At 28.0% G+C, this 25,867-nt stretch overlaps 1 protein-coding gene across 6 annotated transcripts in view; it reads right to left on the bottom strand.

The window, feature by feature from the left end:
• Positions 1-1,551: 1,551 nt before the first annotated feature.
• The window catches only part of LOC118185738 (calcium/calmodulin-dependent protein kinase type II alpha chain), a 525,081-nt gene continuing 500,765 nt past the window's right edge, over positions 1,552-25,867 (bottom strand). For 3 of the 6 annotated variants that reach the window (XM_085822541.1, XM_085822545.1, XM_085822543.1), the window contains 5 exons: positions 21,593-21,625; positions 16,482-16,557; positions 13,528-13,622; positions 11,359-11,473; positions 1,552-10,253 (listed from right to left, as the gene is read on the bottom strand). In XM_085822541.1, coding sequence (XP_085678667.1) covers positions 10,124-10,253; positions 11,359-11,473; positions 13,528-13,622; positions 16,482-16,557; positions 21,593-21,625 — 449 coding nt within the window. In that variant the 3' untranslated portion in view covers positions 1,552-10,123. The remainder of the gene's footprint in view (positions 10,254-11,358; positions 11,474-13,527; positions 13,623-16,481; positions 16,558-21,592; positions 21,626-25,867) is intronic. The other 3 variants (XM_085822542.1, XM_085822544.1, XM_085822546.1) reach the window with 1 other exon arrangement.

Below are 25,867 nucleotides of genomic sequence, written 5' to 3'. Positions count from 1 at the left end.
ATTTTTATAATTTTTATTTAAATAAAATGGTAATAGCTATTTAATATTCTAAAAAATTATTTCATGAATTAAATAATAATTAAAGTACATATACATTTATTTTTTCGGATTTTTTGAATTATAGCAAAAGCTCTCTGCCTAAGTGAATGGACTTCGTGGAAAACTTTTTAACACAATCTGGTTGGTATTTACGTTACATACGAGATAAAGGACGAAAACTCCCAGGCAGCCAACCCCTTCTCTGGAGTTTGAGTCCGAACTACCAGTGCTTTGCAATCTCCCCACTCCGCTCCTGAGGGGCTGAGTAATTTGTAATAATAATATGATTAGACAGAGCAGTTTTGTAATACATTGTTCCTGATATTTATTTATCAAGTCCCACAAAAATGTATCAGTTATTGCATTTTAGTTATTAAATACTGTTACGAATTTTGTATTTAGGTAACTAATTTTAGTAGAATTATAATTAAAATTGTTGTATTTCCTCCCGCAATGCAGCGCGAGACAAATTTTAAGAGAAAGCTATGCCAGAAAAGTAAGAATACATGGATACGTGCATTTAACATTGAGTAAATCGATATCTCGGTAATTTGTATTGAAATTGAATTAATGTAATTGACCACTATATTAGCTGTAACCGTAATTCCATCCTCTTATTGCTTTCCAGTAATTTCGAGAAACAGAAAGTACTAGAAATAACTCGCGACCGATTGAAAGCTATAAAAGGCCACAGAGAGAGCATCTCAGCTCCAACTGCTGAGTTACTGTTCTTGCGAGTTATTTAGTTCCTAGAGAACTGAAATTAGTTTTCTCTTTAGATGAGCTTTGTATTGCGTCCTATTTAACGTTTTTAGTAGTCCGAGTTTCTTTACCACTTATTTCATAAAGCTACCGAATTTTTGTCAGCAAATTTGATTTCTGGAATCCCAAACTCCATATTTAAATTTTTTAAAAATTGAATATAGCAACAGATAATGCAAAGCAAGAAATATATTTTTTAAAAATCTGTCTAAAAATCAGCGATGAAAAACACTGCTTTTTTTTTAAATTATTATTATTTTTTTTTTTTTGAAAACTGCTTTCAAATAATTGAAAATCTAAATAATTTTCTATTGAATAATACGTAAATAAAACTGTACCTTTTAAAAATACTGATTACTTATAGATATTGGTCTTTATATTGTAAATCGGAATGATGTATATTACAAATAACAAATTATTAAAATTTCATGAATTTTTTATTTTCGATTTTTAACATACTTGATGCGCAGTAAGAGCAGAATTTCGTAGTGAAAATATTTACGTTAAACCTACTTTGTATAACTGCGCCTTTTCCATCTTAATTTTTAAGAATTATTTCTCTGCAATTTCATTATTCATCAAAATTGAAATGATTATAAATCGTTGATCAGCGCCCTGTTGTCTTGTAGGTCCGCTTCCGCCTCTCCAGCCTATGAAAGTGTGTTTCAGTAAACATTAGAGCAAAATGCAGTAACTCTATATAATACGAAATATTGTTTCATCTTATGGAAAAATAATGTACAATTCAGATACACAAAACAATAATTTCGTTTATTTATTGTTCAAAAAAGTACACTTTAAAGGGAAAATTAAATAATTTTCTGTGCAGCATTTACTCATTCCTTTCCATATTTTGGACAAAAACGTTGCGTAAGTTTGTCTCTATTAACATGGCTTATAAGCAAAACATTCATAACTGAAATACTTTCATTAGTATACACAGGAATAGACTGGTTGTCAAAAATAACAAAGGAAAAAAACAACCTTTGAGGACTCGCATGTTGCATATATTTCAATGGCACATGACAATATTTTTCAGCAGTACAATTTTGTCCAGTCTGTTCCTATGTACATGACTCCCGCAACGCAAAACATGTTTTATAAGACAACCCATTAGCTCTAATTATGAAATGTGACAAATTCATAATACAAATTCCCAGCACAATTAATGCATATCTAGTATATTTCGTTTACTTTGATAAAGAGAACTGTTAATATCTCATAACATCAATAGAAATTCATACGTATGTTATACAAAAAGCTCTGGTCCAATGTGGAAAGCAGTTACATAAAAATAATTAACTCCATAAATCTGCATATGTTCTTTTGATGAAAATATCGAAAATACGCAAGTCTGCCTTCCAAGATTATCACTAATCTTGGAAGAATCACTTGGATAAGAGAAACACGGCCATAAAAGTAAAGTAAAAAAAAAAAAAAAAAAAAAAAAAAAAATCTAGACTAAATTAAAACATAAAGCGTTGATTACTGCTATCAGTTCTTTATGCTAATTAACTGTTACTTTACACAGTCATGTCCTACTTCCCCAATCAATGATTCATTTAGGTACATTAAACAACTGTCAAATACTTTATAAAATTTGACTTTTAATCTTGGCTATGAATGAAATCTTACTTTAATTTTTATTTTATACTATTTATGGAAAATTTATTAAAAATTTGTTAGCTATCAAACACTGGATGAAGTGTGATCCAATAGTAACCAAAATAGTCATTTAGCAGTTTACATATGAGGCTGAATGTTTGGTCAGCTTCATATGTAAACTACAAAAATTGACTGGAAATGATTTCTGGCTTTAGAATCAGGTATTAACAAATATTACACTCATAGATAGTTTGAAAAATTAACAAAATGCTATGGAAGCTCTCGCTCCTTTGCAGCTTTCTAAGCTACTAAAAGAAATATTTTAGATGTTTTTCAAAATTTCTATTTATTCATTTATTGCATCTCTTTAAAGGCCTTTGCCATGAGTACAAAACTCAGACATAACTTCTTTGTATCTTCAGCATAATGCTAATTATAAAGCTCACAGATAAATTGTTAACAATATCTTTTAATAAAATTTTTCTCCTTTCAGAATAAAGGAATAAACACTTTTACTAACTTTGTTACTTTTTTATTCCAAATAAATAAATATACTAGAATCTAATATAATGAGATCACAGTTATCAATTATTAGGTGCACTTCAAGCACTCTTACTCATTAAAATATCCACCATAAAGAAGAATTATTAACCATTAAGTATAAGAATGAAGACATGTGTTTAATCATTCTAAATTTAAATACTATGTTATTCATTAAGTAAAGTAGATGTACATTTTATGTCTCTAAAAGTATTTAATGCTTGGACTACTAGGTCTTATTAATCATGTTTAGATTAGTAATTAGTTATCTTTAGCATTTGAATCTTAATAAAGAGCTTTGAAATAGTATAAGGGATTATTTATCAAAAATATTAATTCTGTATATTAATATTTTTGATATAAAGTTCTTTTATTTGGAGAAAATAAGAATGGCCAGCTTAATGTATTTCTCATAATAACTACACATACACAATTTAAACATTTCTTTGAAGTTTAATAAATTACAGCAATTAATTATTTATAAATTTACAAAAAAAGGGGGGCTGAGAGGTGAGAAGAATTAATTTTTTTATTATTATTTTTAGTAAACAACTATTTTTTTTTTTTTTTTTTTTTTTTTCCAACGAGCAATACACATCACAATAAATGTTCTGATATTTTTTAAATTTCAGAATATTCTGGTTACACAACATCTGGAAATTTACAATAATGAAAACTATTTTTATAATTTATTACATAAAACAGATTATGAATCATATTCTGATTAATCTCCAATCTGTCATTTTAAGAAAAATGGCTGATGACACCAGTCATCAAGTATTCCCTCCAGTAAGAATGATCACAAAGCCATGCACAAATATACTGAATATATATATTAAAATGTAATAATGCCTCCTTTTTACTTCCTTGTACGAAGTAAAAAGGAAGTATTGTAATCGCAAAAAGTTTCAGGCAGCATATTTCAATGAAAATATCCATTTTGACCGCTATCGAATGCAATTTAATGATGTTTTTGCGTGATATCTGTACCTAAGGACAGAATAAAAGACACATTTCCTCCAAAAAAATTATAAAACTGCTTTAAAATTAATTCTGAATAGAACTTTTTGTGGCGTCTGTACATACGTATCTCGCATAACTCAAAAACGAATAGCCTCAGAACGTTGAAATTTCGCATATAGGACTGCTATAACATGTAGATGTGCACCTCGTATTTTGGTTGCAATCGGCCGCACCAAACGTATATAAATATATTTATATACATATCCACTCTGTTACCCGGCTCAGTGATCTCAGTTTCTTTACTCTTATATGTTAGTAAATTGAACATTTTTTGCTTTAAAAATGATTGAATTATGTTGTTTTTATCTTCCGGTTAAGGTTTTTATGCCTTTAGTAAATCTGTATGCAATATTTTTAGAATTATCAACAATTTTAAAGTTGTTTATGTGCCGCTAAGCCTTTTTTTATGGCGGCAGTGATTGCTTACATTTGAAACAGCAGACTAGTGGATTTGTTGCCAATCTAGAGAAACTTAGCTTCCCAACAACAAAGATAACGCCTTCATTTATTATTGCCAATTAAATCATGCTTAATCCTTTCTGGAATGTTTTCGAGAAAATAAGTGTTTAAGATTTACTTCGCAATTTTGAATATAGATATTTTGAGTTTTTATGTATTTTTGCCTTCTCGCGGAGTGAGAACTGAATTAATTGAGTGAGAAATACTCAATCGTCTGTGAAAAACTGTTTCTTTTTTGTTTTGTTTGATTAATTTCTATTATACATCATTCTAGCTTTATTGTAGTATTTGAATAGAACATGTGGCAACGATTAGATAATTCTATTCTTTAAATGATATAAATTTTGTGCATTATGAGTTATAATATGAACGAAATATAATACTGTTAAGTGAATCTAGCGCCAGAGTGTCGCTATGATAAACAAATACTAGAGTGAATTTTAAAGAATGCATTGATTCTGTTGTGGTTTATGCGCTGTCGGCGAAATAGATTTAATTTAATCCAATAAGTTTAAATGAAATGCAAGAAAAAATGCATATAATTTAATATTCCATACAAGGAAGTCATGTGGGTTACACATCAGATTTTTTACTAGAAGATTACGAGCTCCAGAATGCCCAAGATTAAATTTTAGGCTAATGAAAGAGGCCACACTGGACAAGTGCTTTGTTGTATACTCTTTCACTTATTATATGAAAGATTTATTTTTAAATACAAATAAATCTCACAACTTTCATTTATAAAACACTACAAAAGTGTTAGCTAAAAAAAAGGCTAAACTTCTCTGCTAGATGGACTACATGCAACTGGGCACATTATATGGACGTTACAGTTAGTGAGAAGAGGGTTCATTTCAGCTCTATGACTATTTATGAATATCAAAACATTGAAAGACATATAACTATTAACAACAAACTAGTTTCCAGAAAAATTAGAAAAGCAATTAATACACTTAAGAAGTTTATACGTTTCGTTTTACTTACAAAGGGCATAAAATAGTGAGTATACAAAATGAGATATTGCAAAGTGGCACTTTTTAGTCACTCAATGCACAAATCTAATGAACTTCAATATGTACTTCTATAAAGGTGCCACCAACCATACCCTTTGATATATAACTCATAAAACTTCACACAATCCATGTGAAATGAGAAATATTGGTCCTTTGAACTTTTAGTTTAACTACAATTTATGAGTAACAACTATAATTGGATGGTAGCACCTTCCGTAAATATCAGTGATTCTCAAAATATCAGATTTCTTGTAAATCAAATTTGAAAATATCTAGCTCTGATAGTTAACCTGCAACACAGCAATGATACATAACACAGATTTTGGTATTAAATTTTACTTTTAAATCCCTATCAAACTAAGAACAAATACTCTCAGATATTCAGAATTCAAAAGATATTTACGTATTTTTTAATTTTATAATTCATAGCACATATAACGCAAACATAAGCATTAATTCTATAAGTTCACTAATTTAAAAAATCAAAATGAAATTTCTATGGAGGGGCAAAATGTGATCTTCTCAGAAGATAAGAGGATTTCATGAATTAGTTACTAATGAAATGCAGTCTACATCAAAACTAAAGAGTATATTGCTGTTAATATTTAATTTAAGTTTCCTAACTTAGCAATATACTGTTTATTAATCCAAAAAGTATGATTATTACATAAATTTATGCTTGAATTATTACTTCTTAATATTTCACAACCAATGGTTACTATAGCACTATTTATTTAATGAATATAAGTATAGTTATGCATTTTTAGATGTGTATGTTGTATCTAAACATATCACAGCATGCATTGCAGGTTATTTTTTAATCATAGTACATAACTGCAAGTTTTATTCAGATTATTAGCTTTTGACACTAATATTAGTCAACACAAGTTACCAAAACCAGTCTTCAAAATACTGCATTTTAAAAATTCATCCCCTTCATCCCTTTTTTTCATATTTTTCTATAAATATCTTAAACTTTACAGCCCATTAAAAAAGGAAGAGAGAGAGTATTTTTATCAATAATAAAAAAAATTGCTGCTAGATGGAAATAATTTGAACATCTTGTGTGTGAAATTATATTTTACACTTAAATCTTCACGCAGAAATATTAAGTTAATCATACAACTATTTAGTTTTTTTTTAAAAATCACATTTAATATCAAGATTTAATATCCTAAAATAAATAGAAATTAGAAAGAAAAAAAAAATATTTATCTTTTAACATTTTTCAGCAAATTAAAGGCTGACTTCATAACATTACTATAAAATGGATTTTTAAATTTTATATCAGAATATATAAGTAATAAATACACTGTTCTTATTACATAAATTGTGGTGCAAAAAATTTCACCACGAAGCATTGGGCATTAAATTTGTTACGAATTCTCTTCATCAGAACTGCAATCAGTATAAATAAATGATATAATTATACCATAGACACATTCTAAAAATCAAATATTTTAATGAATTTGTGATTGGAAGAAAGATATGATGTGTCTGTAATTTTCTGCATAAAAAGGCTACTGATGAATATTTTGTCATATTTATCTCAATTACTTTCATGATTTATGCAGTCATTACTATCTCTATCAGCTACAATTTTACTTCACAGTTCTCAAAATGCTGTCCAAAACATAGCATTCTGCGTTTTGTAAGAAATACTCGCATCTCAACTGTAAAATATTTCTACTTTATATAATAAAGCTATCCAGATGTACATGTATGTATGTATATGTGAAATACGTTTTCACTCTAACATTCAGAAAATCACCAATATTAATGCATTAAAGTGAAAAAGGTACAGTTTAAAGAGACAACATCAAAAAAGCAAAAAATATTCCTGAAAGGTTCCTATTAAAACTCTAACACACGATATGGATAGTTATGAAACCACTGGGGACACCGATTTAAGATAGAGAAGTCAAATTTTCTTTCACCATGCATCCATACTTGCAACTCGTATATTTGGATTACGTTGATATGCTTTTAAATATATCTTTCTCATCAAAATTCAATTATTTAATGTCAGATATATAGCAGTTTGTAAAGATAAATAGTAGGCCAATAAATTATGCATTCATAACATGTTCTGTTTAAGAAGCATTCACTTCTTAAACAGGACACATTGGAGCTTTCATAAAAATAATTTCTTTTTCATTATGTTTGAACTGTTCAATGCATTTTATAATTATCATTTATTATTATTATTATTATTATTATGTATGCATAGTTTGAATATACATAATTTTATTGAACACTTTGAGAAAAAGTGTTCTTTATTTTGCATAGCTTGTTTAAAGTAAATTCTCAATAAATTACTTTTCAGTAAAGTATAGATTTTCTAACTACTCTATATTTTTAAAGAGATATAAAAATATACAATTGTATGAGGTTAAATAACATTTTAACATATAGTTAATCTCATTAATATTCAATTCTCGAATTTTGATAAAATTTTCATTTCCTGCTCCATTTGGATTTTAATATGCTAAACCTTGTTTTTTCACAGCTTTTCTATAGCCCTGAAGTTCACTTATGGGTATTTGTTTAAGCAAGGCATTTTTGACTACTGAATAAGATTTGTTTTCTGAAGTCTGCGAGTATAGCCGACAGCTGGATAATGCATAATGCAGACAGCTAATGCCAGATATAGGGCAGAATGTGAAATTGTTGTATAACAAATGAAAATGACATTTTATTTTTTCAAATATTTTAAATTTACTTTTTTCAGATAACATTCAATATTTCCTGACTTATTATGTTTTAAAAATGTTATATAACACACTTTATTAAATAAATACATATTAATATTGATTTAAAACCTTGTTAAAAGCCTCTCTTGGAATACATTATATTTATTTACAAATAAATATTACCAGTATTAATAGAAATGACATTTAATGCAATATCATAACACAAATGGCACAATTTTATATTGCTAGAAAACAGAGAGCTGAAGTCTTCATTAAATAAATATTTATTAAATTCTTATTCAATATTAAGAAATGTATAGTTAAATTACTAAAAAAATTGATGAAATTTTCATTCTATATGCTTAGCTTTTAAAATAATGTACAAATCTTCATTAAGAATACAGTTGCATCAGCTATTCAGATCAAAAACGCAATTTTGAAATATTTTTTTTTTAAAATACTATAACATAAGATTAAATTCTTAAGAGTGTTATGCAATTGAACATGATTAAATTGCCATTTAAAATGCTAAAAGAATGCTTATTTAAAAGTGAGATAAGATGCAGCTAAATATTTTATTAAAAACACATTTAATATTGCATAGATTTTAGTAACTGAAAAAACAACAAACATTCCAATTATCAAAAACATATGGTTCATTAAGGTTAATTTAAAATACAGATCCTCAAAAAAGTGCTTTTTCTGAAATAAATATCTGAATTGAATTACACATACTTAACATATGGTATGAAACCTAAAAGCATATCAGTTTTAGATTGAAAAGACAAAACAGACAGTACATTGATTCTCTAATATAAGGTTACTATTGAAATACCTGCATAATAAAAATCAAATTAAAGGAATGTAACAAAATATATAGATATATCTATATACACACACAGTATTTCGTTTTACAAACTGTACAATTAAACTGAATGATATAATTTCATATTTATCATTATAATGTTTTATGACATTTAATGAAAATAAGTAATAATCTTCTTCATAAATATGCATCATTACATTCACATATTTTAAAAGTAGACAGTATATATTTAGAATTTTTCATAACATCTCCTATTAGGAACATTCATATATTTTAATGGAATAATTTGCACCTACTCCATAAGTTAATTATCATATTTATAATTGAATATACCAAAACATAGCACACAAAAATTTGAAAATATATATATCAATGATATATTATTTTTGCCAAAAATTTATAGCCCCTCATAGAAAGTAATAAAAACAAATATTTATCATACAAAGAAGTGCATCTCACATATTGCATTTACAATTTTCATACATTTAAATACAACAAATTACATATACCTGTAAAAAAAAAAAAAAAAAAAAAAAAAAAAAAATATTCATAGAATCTGAAACTCTATACAGCAAAAATTATTGTAAAATACTATCTTTAATTTTAATTTGAAATATATTTCAATCACACATCATAACATAGTACTTAAATTGAAATTAATTATCATTTTGAAATCAATTAATTTGAAAAATATAATTTTAATTGCATGCTTAAATTCGCCTTTATAAAAATTATCTAAAAATAATGATTAAAAAACAAAGCAATAATTAACAGTACAAATAATAAAACACCCAAACTGCACATTACATTATTATACAGATGTATGAAACTTTAAAGTAAATAAAAAATTTTCATAAATTACTTTATGCTGTACATATCTATTTGCAAGAACACCATAATCATCAATAATAAAAGGGGTGATGAAATGAAGAATTACAAATACTATTTTTTTTTATAGTAGTACAATGCAACATTTCCACAGTTTGCTAAATTCACAACATTAGCATGAAAAACATTTGCATTAAAAGCTTGTGAATCCTATTTCACAGAGGTTACACAGGTACAGATAAGTATGATCAATGCAAATGAACCTAGAGAGCTGTAATGAGTTTCTATCATTCATGTTAAGCTTAAAAAAAAGTTAAAAAAATTATGGATTGCAGCTATTTGTGTGTTGAGGTGAAAGGTGAAGACGCAGATCCAGAACGATGGAAGTGAACACTTTGCCATTTTCCATCTCGCTTGTGCCAAACACGTGTTTCTTCACTTTGCTGTGTATGAGCTAGACCAGCTCTGAAAGGAAGAGAAAAAAGAATAATCTTATTTCAACCAAAAACCTAAAACTAAAATTGTGATTTATATTATAGAAAGTTGAACACAGTTGTTTCGGGTATGCAGAAAATGAGGATAATGCAATTTTGTTTCTGGCCTCTTAAATTTATCCTAATATCTCTCTAGTGCTTGAAATTAATAAATAATAATTACTAGATATTAGGTACTATATTATAAGGCAGTGGGTGCATCCTATAGGCTAATGCCTTCTTGGGCTCATAAAAACAGATGGTACTCTTTAATGCATGGTAATATAACAGCAAGTGAAATGTATACAGTTATATATACATGTAATATTGTATTATACATGAAAATATTATGTTATGTAACTATTATATTATACATAAAATATAACTATTATATTTTATACCTGCAACTATAATAGTTAGCAAATGAAATGTCTGGCATCTTCAATAACAGATTTTATGTAACTAATAAACATTCATTTGTCCTTATGGCTCAAGACTGTTAATATTTGTAGTTTTATAATTGAGAAACCTTATTTTCATATTAAATTTTTGAAACATGTAACATATGTGTAGTATCATGACTTAATTTGAAGATTATTTTTATGAAATGGTTTTTATTGTAACAGATTATTTCCAGATGATCCAAAAGTTAATTAATAATATGATTTAAGTGTGCCATTATGTTTATCCAATATTTGATATTATTAAATTACAGCAAAAGTGCTATTTTCTGGTCAAAATTTTCTAAGGAATATTTACAGAAGTTTTTCTTTCCAATCATTTAAAAATATTTAGTGATCTCTACATGTTACTGAAATTGCAATAATGGTATGCATTGTTTATTGAGAGAATAACATAAAATTTGAATACTATTCATAAAAGAACTTACATATTAAGTTCGTTTATAAATAGTATTCAAATTTTAAGTTATAACATACAGAACTGTGAAGCTTTCTTGAAAATGCAATAATAGTATACATTGTTTATTATTTGAAAAAATAAAATAAAATTAGAATATTATTCATCAAAGTATAACTGGCTATGTTAAAAACTACGAAAATATGATGAAATAGCAAACCAAAGGAAACTATACTCACTTATCAACATACTGCGTGAGACGTATGTATGCAACACATGCACCATCTTCTCCCAGAAGATGAACCGTAGGATTGAGGATTGTAGTATTCAGTGACTTACAATTTTTCCCTGAAGCTAGGGAAAGGATTTACATTAACTATTTAAAAATTAAAACTTTTCTAAAAACACAAATAGTGGTTTATATTTAAAAAAAATTCTATAATAGGAAAATAAGGATGAAAACTACTAATTATTTTTCAACAAAATTTACTGCCCATTAACCTAAATGTTTCTCAAGTATTCAGATTGCTTAATTAAATGCATGATACATAATGTGAATAGCACTTTAAACTCATATATTAAATGAAATTATACACTACACAGTTTTTATTTATACATTTTAGACATAACACACGCTGTACCATTTTCTACTCGAACTGTGAAAGAAAGTAACAGTTTTGAAGTTCACTTTAAATTTAAAAATAAATACCAACTAAAATAATTAAGAGATTAAATTAGAATATTTTCATTTTATGAAAAGGCAAAAATAAATGTTATTTCTTATTTTTAAAAAAGTTTGCTGATTGTTCATAAACTATGATCACTGATGAAATCAAAATTTTCTTCCATTTGTCAATGCTTCATTAGTTTACTGGAATATGGACTACCACTGATTTTTAATCTGTTTTCATTCATTTAATCATTTAGTGATTGTTTATGAAGATTTAGTGTTTAACCATATATTTTTATTTTCTTTCTATATGTGGTCACATAATTTATTTAGAATAGAATAGTTTTAATGAAAGCTTACTGCTGATACCAAGTCTAAGAAAATTCCTGTGGCATCTATGGTTGTACATCATCATCATATTCAACTTAATGTTAAGGACAGATTTCAGAAAACTACAGGATGTTCTTAAGACAAATGTAAAATTTTCAAAAAGTTTAGAAATGTTTCAGAGAAATCACCAGTGCCATGGCCAACTATTAATAGCTTAATACGAGTTATATTTTCTTAAAACTTCAAAAACATGGTGTGGTTATATATATATATATATATTACAAATTTAATATAGCTTATAATGATTTTTGGATACTAATAAATTCTTTCTTGAATTCAATCAAGATAATTAATACATGAAAATTATATATTAGACTCAATGATTAAAAACAGCAATAACAAGCATTTTCCTAATTTTGGAATACTTAACATCATGCACCCCCCCACACACAATAACATAGTTATAAGAATTTCAGTCCATTATACTACAATGAAAAATCTTACTATAAATCAGGAAATTTATCAAATATTATACAACAGAAAATAAAAATATTTCTATCAGTTTTAGTATTAAAGTTACATTTTGTTTTATTTACTTAAAGAATAATCTTTTCTCAATCATATAACTTAAATTTTTTATATAGCAACTTATTATGACAATTTTGAAATTAATATTAACTTGTTGTACTTCAAAATCATAAAGCATACGACACAGATTAAACATTTTAATGGATTATAACATCAACAACTAACATAAAATTGATCTTTCACTGTTCATAATTATGAAACAAACATTAATAACAATAGTTTTATAAAAGCTTCATACTATTTTGCTCTAAGCAATTAATATTTAATACAGATAAATTGTGATCTAGAATTTTAAACAACTGTGCAATACAAAGACAAACCACCATGGCAATAAGTAAGCATGTGAAACATTAACAAAGGCAGGAACAAAGCACCACACCACAATTACCTAACACAAGCATGCAGAAAACACTTTTGGCTCACCATAAATGAAATTCCATTTTGTATGCAACATGAAAAATGTCTTTAGTGAAGTGTTCACAAATACAAAAACATATTGCAATAAACAAACAATGTAATGAAAATGCATTAATGAGAAGATATGAATAAATCACTTTTATACATAGAAAGTTTAGAAAACTTGATACAATAACATAAAAAAATTGTCAAAATGAAACAAAAGTAATATCTAGAACAAAATATGACTAAAAAACTTCTCACATAAAATTACATAAATGCTAATGAATAATCTATTTTTACTTTGAGCATATGAATCACAAAATTTATAAATGTTGTTTTAATTATAAAATAATTTTAATAAAGAAACTGATTTGAAATATATTACAGAATGAATATTTTTGCATTATTAAAACTCAATTACCATTGTCAAAATAGAATTTGTGGAAATCCATGCCTTCAATCAAATTACCAAGAGCTTCAGGTTCAAATGCTGTCATATGTGGATCACAGTACTTTCTATAAACAGAAAAGCCATTTAAAATGAAAATCATTGTATTCTTAATAAGTTTGTACTTAGACAACTTATATTATCATTCAACAAACATATGAATTAGAAATTTTAATATAATGACACTTAAAAAAATGCTATGAAAAGTTATATTATACACAGTGTCTTCTTCATAAAATGCAAATTATCATTTAAAATTAGATATAAATGAAGGCAAAAGTATGTACACAGTATATCTACAAAGTTTTAGAGCTAATTTTTTAATCAAATTCCAGTACATGTGTCAAACAATAATTGAAAGCATTTATTACAATGACATTGCAATTTGCTTTTCCTAAAATATTGTCTACCTGTGGTCTACCTACATAATTTTCTGCACAGTAAATCATTTGCTTTGAAAAAGACAGCATCTGCTGTTTTGAATTCAAAAACTGAATAAAGTTGAGCAAATGATCTGCTCAAATGACAAGCAATAATCTTATATTTCCCCCCTCAAACAAATTATGACTGAGATGAAATTTGATACTTCAACCTTGAGAAAAAATAACAATCATGGGCCTGAATTGAAGAAGGTTGATCATGGTCACAGGAACCTTAGTTTCAGAAATCTTGAGTAAAAACTATCTTTATGACTATTTTTGATTAGTAAGGGATAGTTTACAAGGATTTTGTTCCCAGGGAAAGATAATAAACTCCATATTTTAAAAAAAGTGCAATGGCAGGGTTATGAATAGAATTTAGTTCTCTAAGCCTGAAAAAATTCAATCAAAAACCTGGTTCCTGCTGCACTGACTGTGCATCACTATTCTTTCTCATCCAACAGTTTCTACCAAATAAAAGCGTCAAAATTCTCTTCAAGAAACTGAAATCCAGAGGTCTAAATTATATTCCAATACTTCCAAAACTTCAATTAAGAGTTAAACAAATTACATTAAAAAACTCTGCATTAAAATTTTATGGACCCCCTTCTTTTGAGCTACGGGGACACTCGTATCCAGGTGGGCTGAAGAGAGCCTCCAATTCTTACATTAATAAGGATATAACTCTTTCAATAAATGCAAGTTGAAGGATCAGGTGCAGTTTTAATGCAAGAAAATAAACTAATTGCTTATACTTCCAGAACATAAAAAAGATTAGTTAAAAAAAGGTTCATGCAGAAAAAGAGCTTGTAGTAATCTTTTGGATGCTCTAAATTTAAAAAAGATATATATATATATGATAAATATATTATGAGTTAAACTGATCACTGACCATTAGAAAACATAACCAAGAATGTCTTCTTAAGACCTCTAAGAAATTACAAAGAATGATGTTAAATTTATAAAAATATGATCTAGATGTATGCTTCAAAACAAAAAAGACTTACTGATAACAAACATTTTAAATACAGCGTATTTGAAAACAACAGAAGCTGATAATGAAGATTCAGAAATTTGAATTCTTATTCAACATCTAGTGACAAAATTGATGAACTAAATAAAAATGAATATAACCAAATAGTTCAGTGTTTAAAGAAATATATTTTAGGAGATTGACCAGAGGAAAAAAATTAACTAGAATATCAAATGAAAATATTTTGGGACTATAATAAAGATAATAGGAAATGACAATAGCCAGTAGAAAATGACATATTTTTTAAAGGTGGAGGTAATTATAACAATTTCTTAGTGAGGGCCTCTTAGAGTAGGACAATGCAAAAAAAAAAAAAAAAAAAAAAAAAAAAAGAGATGATGTCTATTTTAGTCAGTTATGAACAAGTACACAGAAGATAAAATTTCAAAATGAAATAAAAATGTATGGGAACCAATGATACCACCTGACGTTTCTAATTTATTTTGTTACAATGCTGGCACAGATTTATTTGAGATTAATAAAGGTATTGATAATCATTCTAACTTTTTCTAAATCTCCAAATTACTCAAAGTCAGATAGTAATCAATTATATGAAATCTCATTTTGCAAAGTATATCCTGATATCTGATAAAGTAATACGCAAATAAAAACTTAGCCAAAAAAATACCGATTTAAATGCATTATAAGCAATCTATCCCATCAGTAGTCAAGAGGATTAGCAAAGCATTTAGCACAAATGACAATTATTACAGAAAATTTAAGAAAATTTTGCTGATCTTTAGCATAGTTAACTCATATGAATACATTCAACTAATCAGTTGTTAGGAATGCCAACTCAGTGATATACGAGTAAAAGAACAGGAATATTTTTTCATACATTACAACAATTATTAAAATCTCAAGTGACAGAAAATGTAAAAGGAAAATTCAACCAAAAAAGAAGTAAGAAGAAGTCACATTTTGATCATTATAAAAAATAAATAAATAAAAAAGTGATCATTACATAAAAGAAATTATGTGAGGTTATATCAAGATAATTATTGTAAATTGAAAATCGTAGAAGTACTGAAGAAACCCAAAGCATATATACTAAGCAGGAGGAGTAATATTTAGAAAAAATAGAAAATATATCACAAATAGATTAAAAAACAAACTTTTCAGCTCTTGAAAAAACAAAATATACGTATACATACGGAAGATGGCAAGAAATTATAAAAAAACAAGCTAGATATTTTAATTACACTTTTTTTAGGAGGAGGGTTAAGATATAACATTTTAGATTTCTGCAAATGGAAATAGATTTTAACAATGTACAAAAGAACATACTTTAGAATTCTGTATTTTATCAAGTTTAAAGTTTTGCCAAACAAAACAGAAATACCTTCTTTTATAATATCCAGATATGAAAGGATTTACATATGCAGTTCCAAATAATAAAATCTCTTAAAAAAAAAAAAAAAGAGTATAAAAATTTTTAAGTTTAAAAGTGAATTGATGTTACTGTAAAAGCTTACGTATATGTTTCATAATCTCCAGTATTTATAGCTTCTATTAACTGCTCTGTTATCTTTACAATCTCCTGCTTCCTGGCTACAATACAGTATCAAAATAAATTTCAGGCATGAGATAGATATAATTATATATATATATATTACAATATATATGTGTTTCAGTACATTTATGTGATTTAAGAATTATTTATTTCTAATTATGACTGTAACAAGTATGTAAATAATAAAAAAAAATTATGCACATGTTCATCTTAAAAGTGAGAAGTGTGAAGCTTAAAATAATATAAGTAAACATTAAATAAACATTTTCTCTGTGTACCACATATTTTATAACCAGACTTACTCAATGGATAAATTAAATATAAAAAATTACTTCAAAATATCACTAAATTTTTTTGATCAAAATATGTACCTCATTACTAGTAAGTTGTGATCTCATAGAAACACCTGGTAGAGGGAAAAAAAAAAAAAAAAAAAAAAAAAAAAAAAAAAACTAGGCAAGAATATTTAAAAGCATAATATAAATTTAATAAATTATTTAATTTTTTACTATTTATATAAACAAACCAAAAAAAAAAAAAAAACAAAACTCTTTGGTGCATTTAATTGTTTGAATTTTAAATTGCTTTGCTTATATAAAACACTTGATTTATTTGAAGTTAAAATTTTTGTGCCTACTTCCCATGTCCTCTGGAATAATTTTATGTAATAATACATACTTTTAAAGAAACAATCTATATAGTACATTCATAGGTATCAGTGGTTGATCTGTTAACAGATCATAAAAACAGATCAGATTAACATATTTGACATTTAGTTGTATTTAAATGCCAGCTCTACTCACATCTTTTATACTTACAATTAAATAAAAATTCTGAATCATAATGAACACAATACAAGCTTAATCTCTTCACTTTCAGTATATTACATATAGTGAGCTTTAGTTTATCTCCATAGGCACACTGTATCAAATACAATATGGGATTGAAGGTTGCTAGCAGCCCACTATATCACATTTGATACACTTAGATGGAACATTTTATTTGAAATATTATATGTGAATGAATGATGTTAGAATGCTACAAAGCTTATGAATGGAATGGAATGTTTTGAGCATTAATATTGTTGCTATGAGTATTATTTACTATTTTCTTCTCCAGAAGTTAAATATAACAAGTGCATAATGCAAGAATTTATTTTAATCTCACAGAGTACAATCAGCATAAAGTTTTGTATACAGGTATAGCAACAGGATAATGATATTAAAATATTAAAAGTTTTTCACTTCATTCTTGTATGGTAATACTTTAAATACATAATAATAATAATCATTATTCCTAATATTGCTATTTAACTGATTTTTAATATTTATTTTAATTGTAAATATTTTCTGTTTATACTATAAAAGCAACATGTGCTCAAGAGTACAACAAGGCTCAGGGTTCCAAGGTCATGGGCTCACAGATAAACTTCCTTCTCATGGTGCAGGGAGCAAACAGATATATAAATGTTGGATTGAAATATGTTTAATAAAATGGTCATATAAAAATTACTTCATCATCAAATAGATGTAACATATAATGTACATAAATATTAAAAGCTCTTAACTTCAGATATATTACATATTAAAAAATAATATGCACTTAACATGCTAGAAGAGCAATACATACATTAATTTTTGTATAAATAAACAAATCTATAAAATGTTAATATTTTAAGATGTCTCCACACAAGTTATTTCAAATAAGCTACCAAAAAATTATTAAGAGTAATATTAATTTTTTATTTAGGAAATGCTTTTACAATGGTGCACTGACAAGTTAACAAAACAGAGCATAAAAATGCATGCTTCAAAAGGACTTTCTTGTTAATTACTTTGTTATTATTATTGCTAATTAAAAACACATAAAAGAATAAATACACACAATCCCATCATATTCCTTGCTTCACACAAAAGAGATTTAAAAAATAATTTCATCATCACTATTTGACACAAAAAATTAGCAATACGTCATATAAATACACATTTCTAGCATTTGATCTCATTTTAAATGGAAAATCAGTATCAAATATAACAAATGGCACTTTATAAAGATAGTCTTGTCAGAAGTCCTATATTAATTACTGATTTAAACTAACAGAAACATAATAGCAGTTACAATATAAACAACTCTTAGAAAAGAGCATTAATCAATTTTCTCTTTTTAAAAAAAAAAGAGACATTTGTTAGTTCAAACTGTTACTGTGTTTTCTTATTTCTCATCCAATTATTTAGACACAATGAATAAATGGCTATTAATAACAGCTTCAGTCATTTTATAGTTGACAATTGTTGGAAATGGTAATAGTTAAACGTATTTCTTCTTCAAGTTATTGAGAATACCTTCATGGCAACTACTCCAGTAAAAGAAAAAGAAAAAGATTTAAAAAAAAAAAAAAAAAAAAAAAAAAGAGGAGAAGAAAACAGTTATTGATTCGAGTGTTTTGGCAACAGAAAGAAACCAGAGGAAAACCATAGAACTCGCATTTTTATTTAGAACTTTATTATAAACTCGATTTTTTTGGAGTTTTTGAATCAGCTATAATCCAATATTGTTGTTTTAAATGATTATCATTTTAAACTAAAAATGTAAATAATATTTATCAATATAAAACTATGAAAAGCTAAGTCATGTCTGATGATTATTTCTATGTTACGAATGATTTATTACAGAAGACATTAGTTTTTTTGTTCCTAGCAGCTATTTGGAATGTAATCCAGCATCAAGAAAATCATCAAAGGGGATAAGTCTTGAAATTTATTGAGACCTTATATTAATAGATTTAACACTAATTGGAGTATATACTAGCTTTATTTAAAAGACATGCAATATAGTCATTATGCTTTTGAAGGACATTTTTTCTTCTTTTTTGGGGGGAGGGGGTAGTTAAACTATGCATCTTCCAGACAGAGATTACTACACTTTATAATAAAAGAATTATCCAAAAATTATGGTTAGCAGGTGCATTAATCATTGCAATATGATAATTAAATGGTATAACCCTCTTATAGTAAATGAACTCATAAACATCCACAGAAGCCTTTCATTAACAATAATTACGTGTAAATATATACATATCTCAGCATTTGTAAAAACTGAGAACAAGGGATAATAAAGAATATAAAGTGGATGAATACTGTAAGGCATCAAAATGGAAAGCAATAATACTTTTAATAACATGTTTTCAATAATAATACCCAATAAAGACACATATGACATAAATAGAAAGAAATTCAAATTGTAGAGTTCAAAGCATCATATAGTAGTATAAATCACATTATTACCATTTAACTGGATTATTCAAACTCAACTGTTCAAAGAGGAAAAAGTTCTCCTATTAATGCTATGACTCAAAGTTTTCATCTTAGTTCATAGCAGCAAAATAACATAACACTGAAGGTAAACTGCCTAATTTAACAATACACTGGAGGGGAAATATTTCCTTCCATGATGATGTACATGGAAACAGCAGTTTCATCTTCCAGGATAACAATATGCCCTGCCATCTAGAAAAAGTAGTAAACTGGCAGTTTGTTTCAAAATCAGTCTACGGAATTTACTATGGCTTGTACAGTGAATGGATCTTACTCTGACCAAAACTTTATAAAATTAATATACAAAACGAGCACAAAGTTTAGGAAAATTAAGTAAGGTTAACTGAATTTATAATGTCATGCTGTATTGTTTAGTATCATGAAGAAACTGTAAAGCTTTTATGTGACATGCTTGGTAATTGAGCCTTAGCAATTAGAAGCAAAGGCTGTCCAATCCAGTATAAACTTATGAGTAGTTACTAACATATACAATGATCCCTGACTATAAGTAAAAGATTCTTGAGAGTTCAGAATGTTAACACCCCTTTTTTTTTCTGATTAAAATAATATTGTAGCTTACAAGGAAAATAGTTTTTACATTAACTTAACAGTTCTTTTCTATTTTTGCATCAGTAACATTAAGAAAAATGCAGATATTTTAAATACATTGCAAAAAATCTGGCTTCTATGAAACTGTTTCCTATGAATTAAAAAAATAAATTTAGAATTGGCATTGTTTGAAATGATTGATTCAAATGCTCAATATGCATATATTACTAATGAGGTATAGCAAAAATTTTGCACTGAAATGTAGATTTAAAATAATCAACTTCACGTAATATTGAAAATATTTTAAACACATTATGGATTAATTTTTTTTTTCAGATAACGAAGTGTCCAGAAATCATTTAAGTATTTCTAACAGAATGCATAATTATTGAAAATTTACTTATTTAATATTAGAACTTGAGCATCTTATGCATCACTAACAGCGGGCAAAATAAATCACATGTAGGGTTATTACTATTATTTTTCACTAAACAGTTACATAAGAGTTACTGTCACTTTTAATTTCCATTTCTCTATCAGAATGTAAATGCAGTAGAATGAGATAATATTTAAAAGAAGGTTTTGGAAGTTTAATTCAGAACAAGTTCTGCCTCTCGAGGCCAGATTACTAGGTTTTTGCTAGTTTGGATAAGATTTCATTTTTCAGCTTTGCAATTATAATGCCGACATTTATATACTTGATGCTGACATTTAAATGTTTATTAGATCTTTGAGCAAACTTTATGTTAAATTGGACTGTGGAGTTTGATTAGTAGCTGAACTTTAAATATGAATATACTGTTACTTAAAGTTATATTGCCACAAATAGTTGGCTGAATTGCAAGCACAAGTTATGCATTTATATTCCAGTTCTGACTTAATAAAAAAGTTTATTTAAAACCTTCTTAAGACTTTGTAGTTCTGTCCTGACACAGAGATTCCTTTTCAGATATTACACTGAATTATTTCAAGGCATTAAAAAAAATAGACATTTACCTACAATTAGTCTATTTGTTACCAGGTGAATCTCAAAATAACATTTCATAAAGCATAAATATGCAGTCTTTTTAAAATGAAGTACAGAAAAATGAATGAAATATGTATTTCAATCATGAGAAACAGTATTATCTCTTTTCTAAACATGCACATACATATCTGCTATTATAATTTATGGCTGGCCATAACAATAATGAAAAGCTTAAATACTTACGCTCAAGAAAATTACTGTTATGGACTTTAATAGCTATGAATTAGAGTAGGAAATATTAGATATACTCAGTTAAAATCTTATATATAGCATGAAAGCAAATTAAAAAAAATCAATATTTTAGAGGGAATGAAAGATCAATTATCTTTATCACATATATTTGAAGAGTAATCAGATGCTGCATTAAAAACATACGGAGGAAATTAAATATCATTACTATTTTGATATATTCTCTGAGTATGCTGAGCAATAATTTTAGAGGTAAACTGTAAGTAAAAATATAAAACAGATACTACAAAATGCTTAAAACTCACTTAAATGACATAATGTAAATTAAGGAGAATTTTATTCGAAATAAAGAACTATACTTTCATGTACTCTCTCACACACACACAAAAGAAAAGAAAGAAAGAAAAAAGAAAAAGAGTTTATGCATAAATAGAGCCTCTTGCAAGATACACAAATAATAAAACATAACAAAGTAATTAAAAAGCATGAACTAATTTGGCGATTTTTCAAACTGTGTAAGATGCAATTTTTCAGATTAGGAGATAGAATTGCAAGTAATTTAAAATTTAAGCAATGCAAATACATATGATATGCAGTTTCACAAAACATAGAACCTGAAATGAATACCATTACATATTAGGGTGGGCTCGGGAAAAAAAAAAAAAAAAAAACTTTCCTTCTTCTTTTTATTTTCCTCTCATCATACCCTTAAAGTCGCCTATTACTTAATTCAGCATACAGGAAGAAAGAAGGAAAAAAAAAAAAAAAAAAAACCTCACTAAAATTATATTTTCTGTATGCACACTGCACTCAAAGTTTTGAAAAATGGGGAAACATTGAAATTTTTCATCAATTTTCTATAGCTACTAAACTCACTATCGAAATGCTATAGGTTCTAATGTTAATTTTAGGGCATGAGTAACACAAAAAAAGTTTAAAATCCATAATTCCAAAATATTTATTGTTGCGCAAAAAGCTAAAAAAAAGAGGAGCAATATTTCATAAAGTACGCTCAAACCTTTCAAACGGCAACTATAATTGTCAAATATTATGTAACTACATTGTATAATTGTAAAAACTATGTAACTATGTATGTGATAAATGTTTCAGATAAGTCTTATTTCATTGACAAAAACAAAATAAGAAGAGGAAAAACTCATAACAACAGAAATAATTTGCAGAATCAATCTTTTAAGGAAGCATTATATGGTCTATACTTTGGCGGAAGAAAAGACATGAAGTAATTAAAAAAAGTAATTCAAATTTTTTTTTGAAGTACTGAAAAATAGGATCATTATTCTCTCATACATAACCAAGATCAGAATATATCAAGCATGTTCCTCCCTTTATGGGACTTCCTAAAGGTACATCTCCTACAATAATTTCCCATTTAACTGTATATAAGCTTTCCCTTGAAGAACCTGACGTGATAGCAATAGATCTGTAATTAATGCTGGTTTGAAAAATGGTAGATCAGAACCATTGGCAGTACACTGCAGCGGGCGGTATGTCTTTTACACTTCAATAAACTGCAGTTTCATCACTTTTTCACCTCTTGGATAGTGTTACCAGGCCCCCAAATCCTTCAGTGGACCGAAAAAAGAAAAAAAAAAAAAAAAAAAAAAAACTTGCAAGCTGTGAAAAAAATTCTACTAATTCATTCTGAACATGTTCACTTCTACTTCTCATGTTGACAGAAAGAGTTGAGATAATCACTTGATACTTCCGTTGCCATAAAGCTAGGTAAAATGTTAGAAGATTTAGCTCATAACCCTAGTCCACTATCATACTCAAGATGACAGCAAATTGAGTTTCTGGACTTGAATTGTTACACACTTCTCTGGTTAAATATCAAAACCATCAATGACCTCACAGACAATCTAAAGATAGTTTCAAAAGGCCTTATAACACCGCAATATCTAACTCAAAATTTATTGCAAGTCATCGATACATCAATTTACCAGAAAGCTTTATTAGCTTATCCCAAAAATTTTATCCTTGCAGTAGCTGTGGATGAAAAAAGACATCAGAGAACTAGGGCTTCACCGATTTTTGAAATGCTCGATTCCTTTCCAAGGAAAGATTATTTGATACTTCCCCAAGCCAAACTGAACTTCAAAGCAACAGACTATGTCAACATCATTTGAAGGCCTCAATAGATTCTGAGTGATAAAGCAGCTGAATACAGGTAGTTCAGACCGTGATTTTAAATCCCAATGAATGGGCTGGCTGCATGGGCATTTTCATGGTTTTCCTCATGCATAACATGGATATGACCCTTTCCTTAAAAGTCCTCCATGAGACATCCCTTCCTTTGGCAGATACCATTGTTAAGGAACATTACAAGGACATTAAAAATCTATTAAAGCTTGGCACATCACTGCAACTGTATTTCCAAAGCTTCCTTTAGAAAGCTCATAAAGTATTTTCTCCCTCCTTTATGCATGTCTTTGTGATGTAATGGTAGCACACTTGGTGCGTATTCGAGAGTTCAGGTTCGAATCCTGACAAGGGAACTTTTCTAACTCCTTTCTGAATGCCTTCGTGGTGTAATGGTAGCACATTCGGCGTGTATTCAAGAGGTCCAGGTTCGAGTCCTGGAGAGGGCACTGCACATTTTTCATGTCTCCTGCTTCAAAAATAAATTAATATATCTACAAGCTTCCTTTCCAAAGCTGTAGAATGCTGTGTCAAACTCGTGGCTAAAGTACCGTATTTGATGGCATATAAGACACACCCTTACTTAGATGGCCACTGACAAGGGAAAAAAATTCAATAGCGTGGTTTCTTTTAGTTCTCACATTTCGTAAGAGCCAAATTATTGAATGCAATTACCTTCATGTATAAGACGAAGGTAACTTTTTTGAGACCAAATTTAGGAAAAAAAGTGCGTCTTATATGCCGTCAAATACGGTATTTAAAAAGATGTGTGACACTCATGCAAAAGGTAGCTTGATTAGGATAACCCTCTTATCAAGATGTACTTATTATTATGACAGAATTTCCACAAAAAAACTAACTTTACTAACTTTAAGATGCACTCCTTTGAATAAAAACATTAAAAATGATAAATATATTCACTGTATACTTATTAAAATGAAAAAGAAAAATTAACAACAGCAAAATTTCACGATTTTTCAAAACTTTTGAGTGCCGTGCACAAATAGAAAACATACACTGGTGGAAAATTGCTAAGGATGAATTACAAATAGCTAAATAGCAGGCAAAAAGTAAGTGTGGTTGGATACTAGATGAAATTAGATAATACCAGAATACTAAGACATAACAATAAAGATAATTAATTGTGCTTTGAAATTCAGAAGGTTTTGAAAAAGTTTATGGAACAAAATGGTTATTTTGTGCTAAATACGTAAAAGTGAAGAAAGTGCAATTACCATCCGCAGGCATTCTGATGTAACATGTCAGTATGGTATACGGCCACCATGGAGAGCGATGCAAGATTCCACCTGTTGTGTCATGCTTTGCACAACATTATCCAGCAGCTGTTGGGGTATTTTATCCCATTCCTCTGTCAGTGCATGGATAAGGATGGCCTTGTCATTGAAGGGCATTGTTGACCAGCAAGACTCCTCCCCAAAGCATCCCAAACATTTTCAATAAGATTCATATCTGGAGAACAAGCCGGCCATATAAGGCATTGAATATCCTTGCTCTTAAGACACTTCTAGACAGCGAATGTTCGATGGCATGTTGCATTGCCGCCCATGAAAACAAATTTGTCACTGACAGCACCATGGAAAATACAGACATGAGGCAGTAGAAGATCATTAATATATCGTTAGCGAGATAGTCCCAGTTGGAAGCACATAGCATGATGTATGGCCATTGATCATGAGCCCAATCCATATCATAACACTATATGTAGGATATCCGTCCTTTTCCTGTATCTTTGCCAGAGCATATGCAGTACCAGTCTCACGTCATATCAGTTGTTGTCCACAATCAGATAAGAAACTGAACTTTCAACTGAGAATAGTACACAAGCCCAGTCGTCTTCCCTCCAATTGTAATGCTGATGATACCATTGCCAATGGGTAGAACAATGACATTTAGGCAATGGAATGCACACAACAGGACAGCAGGCATATAGTCCTCCTTGATGCAAACATTTTATTAAAGTTTTTCGGGAAATTCGCTTGCCAGAAGCAGGAAATAACTAATTTGCTACCTCTATTTGTAGTAGCTGAGCTGCGTCAGTTCTTTTTTGTCAATAGCACTATGTACACTGCAAGGGGGGGGTGAAAGATG

The sequence above is a fragment of the Stegodyphus dumicola genome, chromosome 8 (genome assembly GCF_044657685.1).
Source record: "Stegodyphus dumicola isolate Sdum_Otavi_A_Nest chromosome 8, ASM4465768v1".
Lineage (NCBI taxonomy): Eukaryota > Metazoa > Arthropoda > Arachnida > Araneae > Eresidae > Stegodyphus > Stegodyphus dumicola.
Note: the sequence above shows the minus strand (reverse complement) of the source record. Positions and strands in the feature narration are given on the sequence as shown.